We start from the raw sequence: 19,350 nt of genomic DNA, 5'->3' as shown, positions 1-19,350 counted from the left end.
CCAGAAACTAGAGAAGTCTATATGTGCGGCCGGGTATCTGTGAGCAATATTCAGTGGATCATGTTATGTATGTTTACAAACCGAAACGGAAGGTCATAGGTCATTTTTTGACGGCAAGTTTACAGGCATGCCTGCAGTAATGGTAGTTGTAAAAAAATTGAGAAGTGATGGAAAATGGAAGTATTAACACAAACTAATTAGAGAATAGGTCTACTCTAACTATTCCACACAGTCCTCTGAATACGTCGCTCATGAATTTCTAGAAAGTTTGTGCTGCATTTCATAACCCGAAATGTAGCGCTAAAATTCGTAGAGTCCATTAGGGATGATGTTAAATGTTTTAGGAATAACGTCGGAAGCCTTAATAGTTTAGTTGCATGCTTTAACCGAGTCGATTTTTGAAAAAATTGTACATTTTGAGGTAGCTGTCAAATCGTGAATGTGCAGCAACAGTTAACGACTTTTCGTATTGAGTTGTCAATAGTCAATGTTTAGACTACAGCCATTGTTATTTTAAGGGACCATGTACGAGAAACATATCCATGGGCAATTCAGTGGCCAAGTAATTCCCAAGTCTATCATCTAGTCGAATTCGCTTTTGGCCAACCTTAGCTTTCTGCGAGTAAGACGGCGCGTTTTCGAGAACATAGGTGGTCCTGTGGTCGTGATTTGAAAATTACTGGTTACACATGATACGTTTAGTCTCATTTGGTACAGATCAGTCTATTTATCGAGTATCCGTTGATGAGATGGGTCGGTTATGTGCCACACTGTGACTACGGCTAATCTACCACTGAAAAAAGATGCTACACAAAAAGATAGATTAGTGTTGTTACCTTCTGACCTCCGTTTGTGCGTGTTGATAAGCAGATCATGGTGTTGTGACTTGTCTATACCGGCGATTGGCACGGAAACATATGCAACGACGAAAATCTAGTGAATAGGTTCACGCAGACCCTATTATAATACACATGTCGCCGACCGTATTTAGCGATCGGTTTCCCGTTTACCTCCTTTGAGTTGTAAAACGGTTCGTTCGGTCGGTTGTTAGGATTTGCAAGGAGAACGCTAACTTCCGCCCCCGATTCGACGAGATAGCGAACCGTCGTGATTACGTCAATGATGTGCAACAGAGGGTCATGTTCGCCAGCTACGGTTGCTGTTAACGCGTGCCGGCTAGGACGTTTCCCGAAAGTTTTTCCGTGTTGGACGTCTTAAGGCTCGGGAGACTGCAGGGTTTTCTGAGAATTCACGAAGACTTACCATACTTATTGTGGCACCAGCATCAATCAGTTTATCTGCATCTCGTGGTTTAAAGACGGATCGTTTCTGTATCGAACGTTTACGATTGTGATGAATATTATGATGGCTACGGAAAGTATGACAGAGGTCTATGATGTTATTTTCTATTGTTTGAGGTTTTACTTTGACAGATCAAGTCTCGGCACTGAGGGGTCCTGGTGATCTTCATAATCCAGCTTTCAGTTGTAACTATTACATCAACAGCGTTATTTTGGATGGAGACGAGGACTGTATGCACCAGTTTGGGAAGCTTAGACAAGGGAAGTTATCTAGCTCATTAAAGGTCCGTTGACCAATGAACTCTCTCACTCGCAGACAAATCTCTGCTGTTGGGCCATGTTACAGCTTGATGTTGTGGAAAAGTTGGTCTAACCTTTGCTGGTCCGTTAGGTTTTCACGTTTAAGTATAGCCTTCTCAAAGTGTCATAAGTTTCTGAAACGTCGCCAGTAAACATGCTAGGTGTGACGTACCTCTTAAAATCGTGCAGCAGTATCTTTGCTGTTTCAAGCAATTATGCACGGGGCTCAGTCATGTAGCGCTTGCGGAAATCAGCTTCTGAGTAGCAGAACCAGTTTTTATAATTTTTGTCCAGAATGGCATGAGTTGATAGGTTTGGGGTGTAAAAGAGTGTAGTGACTCACATTTATCACGAGAACACGACTGGTTTAATGAAAACAATTATTATTATAACCAACTCTACCAGTGTTTGTTCTAATGTGCTGTTGTTTAACTGTGCTAGTTACAGCCATTTTGTGCTTCCATTACGTTCCATCGTTGTTCCGCGGTTTTTGGTAGCGGTGTTCATAGTCAATCTCGACTCGACACCACGCTACAACTGGTGAGCCAAATTCTGGAACACGCCTCAACCCCTGGTCGAATCTTCCAAAGAAGCCAATTCGGTGAGTCTATTATTTATCTATCCACGTCTGTCGTATATTTTCATATTATCTTTTAGTATATAATATACGCGACATGACGGATAACGATAAGAATAGTAATAATATAATAGACTCCCATGTACGTGTACCGAATCCTTGTCACTTTTTTGCGTGACGGTAAATTCCACGCTTTATTCGAGAAATTTTCCCCTATTAACTATTCTCCTCGCTGACCCGGCTGTTTGGTACGGAATGCATACGCATACGCACTACGTCTACCACCCAGCACCAAATGGTTAAGTAAACGGTTTCACTGCCAACTTAAAAGTGCTCTACGAGCACACGAAAACGGCAACTGGCACGAAACCTTATCGCTCGTTCTCCTAGGCATCAGAACGAGCTTGAACGCAGATATCCAATATTCCGCCGCTGAACTTGTATACGGCACGACATTGCGTCTGCCCGTAGAATTCTTCACACCACAGAGCAGACCTAATTTCGGCAAATCAGACTACGTCCATCGACTGTCTGCATTTATGCGAACGCTGTCTCCGGTCTCAACTCGAATACATCATCGACAGGTCGCTCTCTCTCGAGAGTTATCTACCTGTTCACATGTTTTCATACGAGTATCTTCGGTACGCAAACCTTGGCAACAACCTTGAGAAGGCCCTTTTCACGTAATCGCTCGTCACGAAAAGACCTTCAAGGTTGATCGACACGGCCGCGTCGAGATCGTCAGCATTGATCGTCTCAAACCAACACAAGTCGATGACAGTGCCCTATCTGACACCCTGAGATTCAATGCTAGACCTATCAAACCTAGCGGGATCCTTAAATCTTCTTCAGGTCCCACGCCAGATGCATCTGAGACCTCATTCTCACGTCCCGGTCAACAGCACGCGTCATCTGCACCGTCTACGGACGAGACGACAGTCTCACGTCCAGACCAGCAGACTACGTCGCCTCTGACCTCGGATGAGATTGTAGGCTCACGAGATACGAATGAGACTACCGTCTCACGTTCCGGTCGCCGAGTACGGTTACCCATACGCTTTCGCGACTAGTCGCACAGTGAACAACTGATACGGTGTAGGATTATTCTTATGCTACACGCATGCTACACTCTTCTCTTTTTTGATTTTCTTTTTGTTTCCTGAGCCCACGCCATCGACCTTCTCCGTTTGGTTTCGTCGACTTCAGTCAACTTTGGCGAAAGCTGGATTGGCCACCCACGCTCTTGTCAACTTACTCAGTCGATATTTTTGTTTCGAGTGCTTGGCATACGCTTGGTCTCGAACTTGGTCGTTACGGTCGCTCCTGGTCTTTTGGCTCAGCGTGGTTTCGTCCTGTGTCTGCAGCGTTTCTGGTTCGGACCCCTACGAACGCAATCTTCAGATTCTGGATACAAACCACTCGTGTGGCATACCAACTCAAGCAACAAATACAGCACATCGCTCCTGGTACCGTTCTCCGAAAACGACCTTCGTTGGCAACTCGTCGATAAACGATCGCTTTCCTGTTCGCCAATTCTTCCGTCCTACAATCGCTCGTCAGCCGATCAGTCCCACGTTTTAAACCGCTATTTATCGAAAGTGTAAACCCTTTCTAGTGGGGGGCTCCTGTAGTGACTCACATTTATCACGAGAACACGACTGGTTTAATAAAAACAATTATTATTATAACCAACTCTACCAGTGTTTGTTCTAATGTGCTGTTGTTTAACTGTGCTAGTTACAGCCATTTTGTGCTTCCATTACGTTCCATCGTTGTTCCGCGGTTTTTGGTAGCGGTGTTCATAGTCAAACTCGACTGGACACCACGCTACAAGAGCTTTGATATTAAATAGCCTAGGTTTCTGTTCCGTCGCAGTGTAGATATGATATGCAAAGGAAACATCTGAAAATATACAAAACCCTATCACAATATATGAAAATACAAATTTAGAAAGTGATGAATAATATTTGAACAATAAACAGACTCAGTGTCTAGGAATTGGTGCATCAGATCACGTCAATCTCAATTCTACGGACGCCACATGTGTCTAGAGTTCAACGACTCACTACTCGTAACATCTGTGTTATCGCAGAAAGCCAACCCATACAAATCAAAAGTCCTAAGTGAAATGGTTGGAACATACATTTGGGAGGCTCTCAATATGTCAAGAAGCGTTTAATGTAAGCTGGCTAAAACTTGCAAGGGACACGTTACATGACGTGCCCACTCGTGATCTGCTGCGGTTGCGTGATCGAGAAATTTCAGCTAGGTTTGTCCATTAAAACTAATGAGGTCAGCATCACCGTCCAAGACTTACAAGTCTGTTTATTAGGGTGATATACATACCGCCTAAAACAGACTACTTGTCATACAAAGAAGACAGACAACCAGTGAAAAGAAGCTTACTGGAAGCGATTATTTAGAGTCGCCTTCTAACGTCAGGCATGAATGAAGAGAAATCAATAGGTTTATAACAGTCAGAAGGATAGAAAGTTTCGAAAGATTAATATAATTCTAATTAACTTGTGATTTAAGGCAAAGGACAAGATGAAATTTTTGATACTCGTTATCTACCCTCGAAACAAAATAAATACTATGTACTAGTTTATCTTACACATTTTCGATATTGGATTTTAGTAACGCGTAACCTCTACGACCTTGACGGATGGCTAACCTTGAAGATTATGGAGAGGTATGATTACCTGCTGAAGTTTCTGATTATTGGAAATGCTGCTACTGGCAAAACATGTTTGATGAGATGGTTTCTTGAGGGGAAGTTTAAACAGGATTCACTACACACAATAGGTGTTGAGTTTGGAACAAAAGTGCTTAAAGTTGATTCAAAGTCTGTAAAGTTACAGATATGGGATACGGCTGGTATGCTTCATCTAGTAAACGTAATTTCTTTTAGGTCAGGAGAGATTCCAGTGTATCACACGCTCATATTATCGAGGTGCAGCCTGTGCGTTAGTAGTTTACGATATCACTGACCGAGATTCATTTAACGCAATTAATTCATGGATTTCCTCTGTTAGAGATTTAGCTCTTCCAAACCTGACAGTTATACTGATAGGAAACAAAGTTGATTTGGAAGCGAATTTACGTGAGGTAAGTGAAATGACACCTGATTTTGTCTGGCTGAAAGGCTATACACTTAGGTCGACCAAACAACTTCAATTAAGGTGCATGGATCAATGACATGTTCGCCAGCTTACGTTAGCCAGATATCGTTTATTCTAAAAGGAACCACGTAGTAGCTATGTTCAGTTGTCTTGTTGTATTGGAGATTTGCTGCTAGGAATCCTGTTTTAATGTCTTACACTCGGTAGAATCACCATATGTTTAGGCAAAGCTGTAGGTATATCACTAAGAAATATGTTCATCACATGTAAACGAGGGCTACACATGTTTTTTTGCACATATTCAGTACAGTAGACGAATAGAGATGAGCCAGATACAAAGTTCATTTTCAGGGTAGGCTGTAACTTCGTGAAATTATCATTCATTAAAGTCAGGTCTCTATCGCTCTGGACACTTATTTGGTGACAACTACATAATACGACTATGTATTGGGTGCTCATCTTGTGCTAATGTTTATGCGTTTAAGTAGATAGATGAATAAATGTCGATACATAAACGCAGTGATGTGATGTGGCTGAGCAAAGGCTGCTCACGAGACCGTGCGGGTCAACGTAATCCTCCGGATGATTAGAAATCAAGGACAACACTGCTGGTTAGATGATCAGACATTCTATATATATATGTTTGCACATAGAAGTTAAACATGAAATAAGATGGATTAATTTTTTGAACGACTGAATGACACTAGTTCGTAATTCACGCACTTCCCAATTGATAAACTTGACTGTTAGACGTCGTATCATTACGGATCTTGCGTGTACAAATTATTATAAAGCCTTATAGTACCTATATGTTGCAATTTTAAAGTTACATTATCCTTTCACTAATCCACAGCGTATGTGCGGTTCATTATATCACTTAGGTCACTGAATTAGAGGGGAAACAGTGTGCCATTGATAATGGAGCTTATACATTTTTGGAAACATCAGCTAAAAATGGTTCAAATGTTTTGGATGCATTTACCGCTGCTGTTCGAAGTGTTTTAGAACAAATTCAAAATGGTTCTAACCCAAACCAAATGTCCTATCCAGTTGGAATCGGCCCTGCTCACTTAACTTTTCCTGGATCAAACGAATCTGTTAACAGTACAAAGTCATCTAAGCTATGTTGTCGTTCTTAGTGTTTGTTCATTTTTGCATCACAGGTAAGTCCATAAAATTTATAAATTGAATTTAACATGTTTGTGTTTACTTGGGTGTATTAAATACGTCTCAACTGATTAGTAGCATAGAATGATAAACGTGAAAACTTACGTTTTTCCAATTGGATTCTGAAATTTAAGCTAATGTATCAGTTTATTATTCATTTATTTTATTTGAACACATAAATATTGGCACAAGTGGGCACCAAATATATATGCACCACACAAAACAATGAGAATTTGGAGAGGAAAAAAAGAAGTTAAGGAGCGTAAAAAAAACAATAGCGAACCGATTAGTGTAAGGTAGTGTAATAATAATAATAATGGGGGAAACGGAAAGGTACAATCAGAAGAAATCTTTCAGTTAAGGAAGAAACAACCATTTTTTTATGAAGAAAGTAAAAGAAGGTTACAGCAGGATCGCGAGGAAGGGCAGCTGGTCCAGATGGACTGGCTCCAGAGGTCTTTAAGGATGGTGGTCCAATTTTAGCGATTAGGTTGACTAATATTTTAGCTAAGATCTGGGAATTAGACGTTATCCCATCTAACTGGTCACAATCACTTATCGTCCCAATATATAAGAAAGGGTCGAAATCATCCTGTGACAACCACAGAGGGATTAGTTTAACTAATATAATATCTAAAATACTAGCTTCGATAATTATCAGACGCCTAACTAAGACTCGTGAACTGCAAACACGAGAGACTCAAGCTGGCTTCAGACCTGGTCGTGGCTGCATCGACCACATATTCACCATTCGTCAAATTCTAGAACACAGGCATACTTATCGGCGTCCGACAATGGTGGTCTTTCTCGACTTAAAAGCAGCATTTGACTCTGTAGACCGCGAGATTCTGTGGCAGTGTCTGTCATTGAAGGGCGTACCCCAGAAGTACATAAACCTTGTAAAGGCTCTTTACTCGAACACTACTAGTCGAGTCAGAGCTTATGGCGAACTGTCATCTACTTTTGCAACCTCAAGTGGTGTCCGTCAAGGCTGTTCACTTTCCCCATTTTTGTTTAACTTCATCATAGATCTACCGATGGAAATAACTTTCTCGTCGACTGAGTTCTCGGGTATTGATCTCCATCCAGGAGGTCCACTTATCGACTTAGAATACGCAGATGACATAGTCCTGTTTGGTGAAGACGCTGACAAAATGCAGAGTCTTTTGGTAGCACTGAGCAACAATGCCAGAATGTTTGGAATGCGCCTTTCTCCCTCTAAATGCAAGTTGTTGCTTCAGGACTGGTCTGCGTCAACACCTGAACTAAGGATAGGGAACGAAGTAGTGGAATGCGTTGACAACTTCACTTATCTTGGAAGTCTGGTCAGCCCTAATGGGTTGGTGTCTGACGAAATCTCAGCACGGATTCGAAAAGCTCGTTTGGCTTTTGCCAACTTACGTCACCTTTGGCGAAGGCGAGATATCCGTCTATCAATAAAAGGACGAGTATACTGCGCGGCAGTCCGTTCTGTTTTAATTTACAGCAGCGAAACATGGCCATTAAGAGTAGAAGACACTCGTAAGCTATTAATATTTGACCACAGATGCCTTAGAAATATTGCTGGCGTCTGCTGGGATCACCGGGTAAGTAATAGTGAGGTTAGACGCAGGGTATTAGGAAATGATGGTAAATCAGTCGATGAGGTTATGAATCTTCATCGACTGAGATGGTTGGGCCACGTGTTACGTATGCCTGAACACCGATTACCACGACGTGCAATGCTATCCGGTATTGGAGATGGTTAGAAGAAAGTTAGGAGCGGCCAAACCAAAACGTGGCATCAGTGCTTGAAGTCACTAAGTTCTAGTCTGAACTATGTTGGTAGATGCAGACTACTTGGTTGGGGTCCGCGTGACTATCGTAACCAATGGTTGGAGACTCTTGGTGACATGGCTCAGAATCGATCACAATGGCGTCGGTGTATACACTCCCTGTCTTCCCTTAAACTAAGAGATTAAAATCACTTCATATCTTTCTTTCTACGAACCAATTCTTTCTTCTTGTACTATATCTCTGTATGCAATCTTCCTCTTATTTATTACCACCTTTGACCTAACCACTACTATGAATCCGGTGTTCATCTTGTTGTGCTGATGCGGTATGGCAACATGGACCGATGCACATATGTGCCTGGTCCTACGTTATAGCTGACTGACTGACTGACGGACCCCAGCCAGGGAGTCGTGAAGGACCAACAGAGGCTAGCCCTTTACAGCTTTCTTTCATACCACAACATCATATCATACACTGACCACCTCCGCTTTTTCTAACCAGTCCCAGCATCGGCGAATAATGCATGACGTGGAATTCTCTGGGACGACATTCGTAGAACATGCCCAAGCCACCGAAGTCGGTGTTTCAAGATGGTGACACCAATTGGATTATCATCTCTGTGCCCGAACACACGATGCTGAACCTCTGCATTACTGACATGCTGTTGCCACTAGATGCCAGCAATCCTTCGGAGACAACGATGATCGAACATAGAGAGTCGTCTAACGTCCTCAACTCGGAGAGGCCAGGTTTCACAAGCATAGAGCAAATGTGCTCTCACCGACGCGTTGTAGATCCGACCTTTTACAGCCAGACTAACACCACGTAGGCGCCAAAGGTGGCCCAGATTGGCATAAGCCGCTCTAACTTTCACTATGCGTGCATCGATCTCACCACTCACCCTCACCAGCACTTATTCAGCTACCTAGATACACGAATTTCTCGACTACTTCTATCTGCTCACCATCCAGGGTGAGTACAGGATTAGAATCCTGCCAATCTTGTAGAAGTTCTTTGCACTTCGACGGTGCAAAGCACATACCATACCTACGGACACTGATTGCCAACTGATTAAGTGCGGATTGCATGGCTCGGGCATTATCGCACAGTAAGACAATATCATCCGCATACTCAAGGTCGAGAAGTCTTTCTCGAGGCAACAGATCCACACCACCATTACTTACATCCATCAGAGCTGTTTCCAGAATGTCATCGATGGCAAAGTTGAAGAGGAATGGTGAGATTGGGCAACCCTGTTTAACCTATCTATTTGAACGGAACAATGGAGAGAGGTGGTTGTATGCCCTCACTCTGCCTGGGGTGTTTGTATATGGGGCTTTTAGGATGTTAATCAACTTCTCAGGCACACCCTTCTTCAATAGACAATCCCAGAGAATAGTCCTATCCAACGAATTGAAGGCAGCCCTAATGTCAAGAAACACTACGGTTGTCGGTCTGTGATAAGTATGGCGGTGTTCTAACATTTGGCGGAGGGTGAAGATATGATCAACACATCCTCGACCAGAACGAAAACCAGCCTGCTCTTCGCTAGTCAATCTTTCTCGGGTTTTGAACAACCTACGAAGTATGACGGAAGCCAATAGCTTGGACGCAATCGGAAGTAAACTTATCCCCCGATAGTTGTTACAGGAACGACGTGAACGCTTTTTGAAGATGGGGACAACTATCGACTCATTCCATGACGATGGTACACTCTCTAGTTCCCAGACTTTTGTAAACAACGTCGTCAGTTCCTTAGTCAGAAAGTCACCACCATCTTTGAAAAAGGCCGGAGGTAAGTCATCTGGATCCGGTGGTTTGTAGCGCTTCAAGATTTGGAGTTCCTTGCAGACTTCCACCTCATTTGGTGGATCAGTCGTCACCGGCCATGGAGGGCAGGACAGTGATCGACGTTGCCGGAGCGACAGGCCAGTTGGACTGCCTTTCGTCCTAGACGTCGATGGATGTTAGTGGTTGGCATCCTATCATCCTCGCAGATTGTTTCATTCACACCAGACTTCTTGCTGCCAGTGGCTCGGATGAGTTGAAAAAGCTTCCGGTAGTTACCAGATGCAGTTGCTGCTTCCAGCTCATTAGCACGCTCCGACCACCAGGTTTCTCGGTCCTTACTCAAGCTTTGCCCGATTTCATCACGTGACATCCTTCATTTGTGGTCAAACTCACGGTCACCCGGAGTAGACCGACGGGCTTCGATGAGTTGTAAAGAGCCTGAAGAAACCCAATGCTTATAGGCGGGACGTTTCGCGAAGCCGCAAGCGGCTTTACTTGCCATGTTCATGGCTTCGTGAAGTTGCAACCAATGCCCATCTATAGTTTTCTGTGGTATGGTAGCTAGCCTAGAAACTAGCTCGATTCGATACTTAGTTGCAACAGAAGTTGCAACCAACTTGCTGACATCAATCATTTGGTGGCGATCACTTCGTTGGCCACTGAAAAGTAAGGTAAGATTGGCGCAGACCAAAGTATGGTCAGAGTCCAGATAGGTACTCTGAAAGGAGCGGCAGTCTCGTACACAACCACGCCAGTGGTAGCTGATCGCGATGTGATCAATCTGAGTTCAGGCTTGAGATGCAGAGGGAGGACGCCAGGTGGCACATCGGCGATGACTGTACCGGAAGTTAGTGCTAGCCAGAAACAGGTTGTGGTCTGTGCACAGTTGCAGTAGACGGTCTCCGTTATCTGTCCTGTGACCAACAAGTCCCCATCGGCCACCTAAACGACCCTCTTCTGTGCCTAGACCTGAGCATCCAAGTCTCCGGCTAGGACTACAATATTTGTCGGACGCACTTTCTGGAGAAGAACAGTTAACTAGTGGTAAAATTCATCCTTGATTGCATCCGGGCTGCAATCTGTCGGGGCATAGGAGGAGATGACGAAAAGACATCGTTTCTCACGCCGATTTCTTCTCACTTTGATGGAACTTTCTAATCTAACAGCACATAACCGACTGTTAATTGGGGTCCAATCGACTAGTGCTGCCTCAGCTCTAGCGCTTAGTGCGACACCAACGCCAGCAAGACCAGACGAAGATGCCACAGGGTCCCCGGATAAACAGACGTAAAACAAGCTTTTCGAAGCGACAGATGGAGATCGAATTTGTAGTACTTCGCCAGAGTCATGAATACGGGTCTCGGATAGACAACAAACATCAATATTAAGACTTTCTAAAGACATAGCCAGCCCTACCTGTTGTCCGACCTGCATAAATTTGCGAACGTTGAAGGCAGCCAGTTCGAATGATGCACGTGGTTTTAGAAAAACTGCTTCAGTACTCATGTTCGGTGGTAACATACAGTTTTCAACCGGACAGTGACTCGAGAACATTAGATAGAACCGAGTTCCCACCATAGACGAGCTGCTGTATAAGTCGAGAAATAAGGATACACATAATGGGAATAAAAGAGATTGAATAAATGACGTAAAATAATAATAATAATAATAATAATAATAATAATAATAATAATGTGAATCGTTTGATTGTTAATCGAAGCAAGACAAGTATTTTCCATAAATATCGACATTTCATCATATTTGTATGTATGTATTAGTGACTTTGTACGATGTTGTGAGAAACAAATACAAGCACAAAATTAAATTCGATATTTACTCTTTCGCTATTTCATTCTAGTACTCCGTTTTGGAATACTAATAGTATGTTCAAATTGTCTGTTTCCCATTAATCTGATAATTTTCTCATTATATTGCTCTAACTTATCTTCATCCAGCTTAAAGATTGGTGATGAGTTGACCGTGTTAAATGAGATTTAGTGTATTGTTTACCTTAATGTTAACAAACAGTGGTCACGTCTTTAAATCAGTGGGAGTGTAAGCATTTATTTCGAACGTTTCCTAATTACTCTTTATCATCACAACAGGTCAATGGGCAATTTCTCACAAGACGTAATTTGTCGAATGGCTCCAATCACTGGTTTTTAAAGTCCCACTTCCGTACACCATCGAAATATAAATACTAACTTTCCGGTTTGATATAAACTATATATTTTTGGGCCCCACTTTAATTAGTTAAGCCAGTTACGTCTCATTAGACTATGGGCTACCAACCATGGATCTCCAGTCATTTCTGTCTTAGACTCTTTTCCACTTATTTCTGGATATTTACTTATTTGAACGCACGAATATTGGTACAAGGGGCACTGAATACATATGCACCATACAAGTCACTTGATTTGTGTGTGTGCTGTAACACTACCCGGGTGCCCAAACCGAAGCAAGTGGTTTTCTGAGGGGGCCACACGCAGAGCCTTTGACCTAAAGGTCTGATCCACAAGACAGTGGAGCAAGATGAGGAGATGCAGTCCCATGGTAGCCGGTGACCAATAATTGGTTCATAGGCCATTTGTTCTCTTAGGATCCTGAAGCCTATGTGCACCATTTGTTTTGAGAATCAGGGATTTCCATCTTTCTTAGGTGGATTCTCGGTGTCCACCAACCCGGTTAATGCACTGGGCATTCGCGTTTCGTCCTCTCAATTTCGTAAACAACACCCCGTGCCGCGAGAGGGTAGTGAGCAGGACTTTCCTGACAGTGGTTGTATACGCATAGTCGTGTAAGATCATAACCACACATATACAGCTTCTGCCAGGGAAGTTCTACTCATTGCATAATTTTGTGAGTAATCAGTTTGTGTATAGAACAGAATACACATATAAAATTGGTGGTTTTATTGTTCTCTTTTCACTTCAAAATAATCAATCTAATTTGCATAAAGTATAGTAGCTTAAAAATTAAAGCGTTCAAATAGCCTTGTTTCATTATTTGATTTCGGTTAAGTATCACTATCCTTTGCATATCGTTTAGCTCAAATTCAAATACATGGAATTGTATCCATTAAATGTATCATTTTATCACTATAAATCATTATCAACTGTAATTATCGTCGTGTTACAACATTCAATAACAGTAATAATCGTATCTATTTGTGAATCAAGATTCTACTCTTACATAAAGTTAGACTCTGGTGGTATTCTTTTGAGTGACAATGAATAATTCACAATTACCAACTATCTAACTCAAAGAACTCAATGCTAAAAACTATGTTTTTTTATATCAATCTTCTGTTTAAAAAGAAGAATATATTTGTAAAATCTCAGCGAATGGATTTTAAGTAAATCCAACGTTTCGCCTGGCAATCTGGATTTACTTAAAATCCATTCGCTGAGATTTTACAAATATATTCTTCTTTTTAATGTCTCAAATTAACTCGGCGCCCAAATATTGTGAAACTATTCGTTCAAATTTAGACGAAAGTTCTTATTTATTAAATCTTCTGTTTGTTGAGAAAAGTGTAGCTTTTGGAACGAAATGTAGGTAGTATGGTAGAAATAATTAAAAATTTAAGAATAAGTAGTTTTAATGGAGTTTTATGAACGAACCAATGAGGTATAAGATGATAGGTTTCGGATTTTGGCGAGAAATTCGTTCATCCATTTGGTTAAATAAAGTTTTGGAATTATAGCTAATGTCGGTTCGTGATGAAAACCCTAAATCTAATTTGTAACTTTAACCATCAGCTGTAAATCATAATTTTAATTCATCACACAGGTTTATAACCTTCATTTGATCCTAGTTATTAGGTAGACACTCTCAAGGTTAGTCTGGCGTCGCTGAAAGGTTGTCCGTAAGTTAGTCTTATCGTTTTAATAGGGTTCTCTGTTTTTGATTGAGATCATGAAACAATTGGTGTTAGACTACCACTAAAAACCTGGAAGCCCTGGACGGCTGTTTCGTCCTGTTATGGGACTACTCAGCAGTGCACATCGACGATCCCGCGCCAAAGGGATTCGAGCCCAGAGCCTTCAATCTCGCGCGCAAACGCTTAACCTCTAGAGCACTGACCTAGTCGGGACCCAACAGTGTTCATGTATAACCTCAACCAATCTACAAAATTGCGCGACCATCTTCCATTATATTGAGGTAGATACCTGTCTCTACTTGACACGGATTAGTTTCACTGGTCATGACTTCTCATTAGAACTCCTAGAATTCCTTCACGAAACTAATCACTAGTATAGGTACATAGTAATTATCAGTATAGAGTTATAGAGATTATTAACTTTTTGATTAAGATCATGAAATATTTAGTTGTAAATCATTATCAATGAATCTAATGGTGTTTATTATAATGTTGTTTCTTTTTTATTTATTGTTTACAGTTGTCTTTTACTTTTACACATAAAGATTTTTCGGGGTGTATGGTATTCTCAACATACGAATCATTATGTCTGTGATAAATTATTGATTTTCATGTTTATATAAATCATTTCTACATTTCATAAGCATATATACGTTCAACTGTAGATAGGTGATCAATCTACTGTTCACTTTATTTTAAATGTTAGTTTCTTCTTTTTTTAAAAAAAAAGAGAATTATACAATTTCCTTTTCTTCTTTTTTTTTTGGTGGCGGGGAGTGGGGAATCAATTGACTTCTGTTCATTCATCACAATTCAACCCCCCCTTCTTTTATTTTTAAGATTGTTCTTTCACGTTGTTCAAGAAATTTCTCTCCAATAATTGATTCATTGATTATTTTCTTTTTTTGTTTAAAATAAAAAATTTTTTTCATTTTCTTTTATTTTTTCTTCATTTTTTGTTTTTGTTTGTTTTTATATTCTGAGATATTTTGAGTTGATAAGATTGTTGTTATTGTTATTGTTGTTGGTATTATCATGGTGATATATATATAGTTATAATGCCTTCCAATTAATATACTATTTTCAACTAATATCCCTTTTGAAATGTTAATATTTTCGTATTAATTGTATTAATCTGTATTGGGAACTATACTATTTAATCATGATCAGCCAAAAATAGGATTTTAATAATCTCTATCTTAGTTTTTTTTTTCCCCAGATCATTTGGGTACGATTAAACCCTAGGCCCATAGAAATCACAATTTAAATGGTTGATTCTAAAAGATAGCCTAACGTAATCACAATTGATTGATCACTGGGTGGTGATCAATATCATGCGTGTCTAGTCCTTATTAGTGTTGCAATGTGGCCACCAATCTAGGTGACTCGACACTGCGGGCACTATATATTGAGATTTTAGATGGTGGTTGGAGGTAGTCAACAGGAAACATGATCGATAGCATTCGATCTGCACTAATAAGGACTAGACACGCATGACATTGATCACCACAGGAGGTTAGTCGCGGCTCGGATAGCTCAGTGGCAACGTCTCTAACTGTGAGGCTGGGTGACACGAGATCAAATCCGTCAGGGAGCACCAGTTCCCTCAAGATAACAGGTACACCTTGCTGACGAGTGCCAAGTATCACGAAACCCGGGTCCAGGGTTTCCTGTTGACTACCTCCAACCACCATCTAAAATCTCGATAGCCTAACGTATTATATATATATATCATCGATCTTCTGGAGTAGAAAATCGAAATTCTTTTATCTTTTCAATAGTTGAGATCTTGATTATGAGCTATCATGGTGATTATCCAAATTTTGTCGAGGACTATTCAAGTTACGTCTCCAGATTAGTCGAAGTTTTATATCCACTATTATGTAGTTATATTTGAATCATAAATAGGCTTGTAAGTAGATGTGATAAGTTAACGCAATATCCAATGAATTTATATTTTGGCAAGGGGATAAATTATGTTAAACAATCATTATCGTACAAAACTATGTAAGTCAGTGGTTGACTAAGCTTTCAACAACCTATTCAAAGGTGAGAATTCTATTTTAACTGGTTTCTCTTTAAAAATGAAATCCTAAAAAAATAATACAAACTACATTTAATCTTAGTTTAGAGCCATGAAGTATGGTCTAAAATCAAATTAAGAAAACGTGTTATGCTTATTATTACAATCAATCTTTGTTGATCATTATTTGACTGATGATGAGAATTAGATAAATCTGTCTTAGCAAAAGAGTTTAATTAGGATTTTATATAGATACTTTATTGCTAATTAACCTAAAGTTTATTATTTACTAATCATATCACAACAGAAAATTTGGTTTCGTAATTTTGACGTTAACGTTCATATATGACATGATCTTCAATGAGCTCAAAGTGTTCTCCTTTATATCAGCTTAAGGAGTGTAAATGAGAATAAAATTAAAAGGATAAAAATCTGCAACTTTAACGTGAAACTGAAAAGGAACTAATGAGAACTCTAGACTGTTCGTACTCGTGTATGAGTCATTGGTTAGATCGTACAAGTCAACTTATCTAAATCGACAATCGTATAAGCATAAGGACATAAGAAAAACCATACATTCAATTCTTCATTTACAAATCCTCCATAAATTATCTCAAATCTCACCGTTTTTTTTCATTGCTATAACAACTACTTTCTGTTCCCGTTCTCTTGAATACGATCTTCCCAACCTTCTGCTGCCAGGCATTTCACTTGTGATTGGTGTTGTATACTACTTATGTCTGTTGACAGAAGTAGTATACACCACAGTATCTCAAAGATAACTAGTGGTCAGTGGGATATTTTTCTGACGAGTATTATAATATCTGGTCAAATAAAAAGTATGTTGATTCGGATTTTGAAGTGTTTCTGTAACGGAAATTTTTCAAAGCTTGTATCTCATATGATGTTACTTACTTACGCGTGTTCCTCCTAATGGAGCATAGGCCGCCAACCAGCACTCTACAACCCATTCTACCCTAGGCCTTCCTTTCTAGTTCTATCCAATTTTTGTTTATTCTCATGTCTGCCTCCATTTCTCGGCGTAATGTGTTCTTCTTTGGTCTTCCTCTTTTCCTTTGGCCTTCAGAATTCCACGTGAGGGCTTGCATTTTGACGCAGTTGGTTGCTTTCCTCAATGTGTGTCCTATCCACTTTCAGCACTTCTTCCGGATTTCTTCCTCCGCTGGGATCTGGTTCTCTCTCGTAGTAGGTTGTTGCTGATAGTGTCTGGCCAACGGATCCGAAGTATTTTGCGTAGACAGTTGTTAATAAACACTTGTGTCTTCTGGATGATGGATTTCGTAGTTCTCCAGGTTTCCGCCCCATACAGTAGAACTGTCTTGACATTTGTATTGAAAATTCTGAAGTTGGTGTTGGTTGACAAACAGTTGTTTTGATTTCCAGATGTTCTTCATTTGTAAATATGCTGATCTTGCTTTTCTGATCTATGCCTTCACATCTACATCAGATTCACCGTGTTCATCAATGATGCTGCCCAAATATGTAAAGGTTTTTACATCTTCCAAATATTCTCCGTCAATTGTGATTGGATTGGTGCATGCTGTGTTGTATCAGAAAATCTTGCTTTTCCCTTTGGGTATATTGAGACCTACTGCTGCTGAGGCTGCTGCTACATTGATCGTCTTCTGCATTTGTTGTTGCGTGTGCGATAGAAGAGCCAGATCATCTGCGAAGTCTAGATCGTCCAGCTGCATCCTAGCTATTCACTGTATCCCATGCTTTCCACCAGATGTTGACGTCTTCATGATCCAGTTGATCACGAGGAGAAAGAGAAATGGTGAGAGTAAGAAATCTTACATGACACTGGTCTTTACTTTGAACGAGTCTGTCAGCTGTCCTCCATGTACAATTTTGTATTTTAATCCATCATAGGAATTCTGTATGATATTGCCTATCTTCTCAGGCACGCCGTAGTGCCGAAGAAGCCTCCATAGTATAGTCCTGTCCACGCTATCAAATGCTTTCTAGTAGTCAATGAAGTTGATCTAGAGTAATGAGTTCCATTCAGTTGGTTTTTCCAAGGGGTATGATGTAATTTATTTTATTTTAGGAATGAGTCACAAACGACTGAGTAACAGATTAAGTTCTTACAGTTTGTTCTTAAACTGGCATTGTCATCATTTCCAGTATTCGGTACCGAAAGACTAAGTCATAACTTTTTGAGGGCAAAAATATAGTTTTCAATCTCACTCCTCCATTACGTTGATACATATCCAATTTTACTGTTTTATGTATGCGGACTTTACAATAATTTTGATTTTAAAGTATAGTAGGTTGTAAGCAGCTTGTGAAAACGTGACGAAATAGAGTGAATTCATGTCTTTCTTTTCAATTCTTTGTTCTTACCCTCTATGAAGTTAATAAAGCGAACCAAATGCAACCTATATATTTGTTCTATGTAACTATTCACCAACCTCAATGACAGTAGCCTACATTTGTCACTGGGGTTTTTAGATCAAAAGTTAGGATTGCTCCCAATGTGACAATAATTTTCGATCGTGGTAGTCATATATAGTTTGCTTTCTAAATGCCAAAATGGTATGGATATGATTTCAGGTGATATTATAGTTAGCTAATTTAAACTCTAGAAAGATTATAACTGGATGTTGTAGGATAACTTAAAAACTCGAAGAAACTTTTATTTCATCAAATACTATGGAAAATTATGTTATCCTGTGAAGAATTCAATTATTTTTCGTAAGCTAGTCCTTATGTATCCTAACCAAGGGATTTTCAATTCAGTAAGTTGGACTAACAGGATTGGATGTGTAGCGTCATTTATCTTGGTAGCCAATTGACTAGTGGAATTCATTCAACATTAAGTACCGAAAACGCAATCGATTGATAGTACACATTAATGGTTTCATGTGAAGATTCGTTTATGGAAAAAAATAATTACCATTGTGAATTATTACCTGTTGGATACAAGGAAATTTTGCAAATATCTTTGTGAGTTTGCTACAGTCTCGTATGTGATCGAACCTGTACTAAGTCAGTATTGCAGTAATTACCATTCTCAAATCGATTTTTAGTGGAACAGAGTACTTATACATTATTTCTGGTCAGTTTTTGACTTACTATTGAATTATTTGACTCCACAGACCACATCTCACGAATTACTGAAAATTCATGTGGAAGCATATAGACGATATCAAGTATGGATAATTTGTGGTGATCCACGTGTATTTTTAAAGTTTACAGTTCCAACTCAATGGCTTACTTGTATCGTCTCACTAAGAAAGATCAAGTTTCTAGTTTTGCTTGATCACCTGAAGTCATGCCGTAGCTGGACCCTGTTGATAAGTCCCAGCTTTTACTGGTTTTCAATCTATTGGGAATGTTAAATCCCAAAATACAATTTATTAGGGGAAAATTAAATGTAAAATCAT

At 40.0% G+C, this 19,350-nt stretch overlaps 1 protein-coding gene across 1 annotated transcript; it reads left to right on the top strand.

The window, feature by feature from the left end:
• The first annotated feature begins 4,845 nt into the window (after positions 1-4,845).
• On the top strand, positions 4,846-15,008 carry RAB4A_4 (Ras- protein Rab-4A). Its single transcript, XM_035732884.2, has 4 exons — positions 4,846-5,055; positions 5,090-5,286; positions 6,182-6,463; positions 14,438-15,008. Exons 1-3 carry the CDS (start codon positions 4,863-4,865, stop codon positions 6,437-6,439), a joined length of 648 nt encoding a protein of 215 aa, XP_035590023.1. The 5' UTR covers positions 4,846-4,862; the 3' UTR covers positions 6,440-6,463; positions 14,438-15,008.
• Positions 15,009-19,350: the final 4,342 nt, after the last annotated feature.

Source organism: Schistosoma haematobium, chromosome 3 (genome assembly GCF_000699445.3).
Source record: "Schistosoma haematobium chromosome 3, whole genome shotgun sequence".
NCBI classification, from domain to species: Eukaryota; Metazoa; Platyhelminthes; class Trematoda; order Strigeidida; family Schistosomatidae; genus Schistosoma; species Schistosoma haematobium.
Note: the sequence above shows the minus strand (reverse complement) of the source record. Positions and strands in the feature narration are given on the sequence as shown.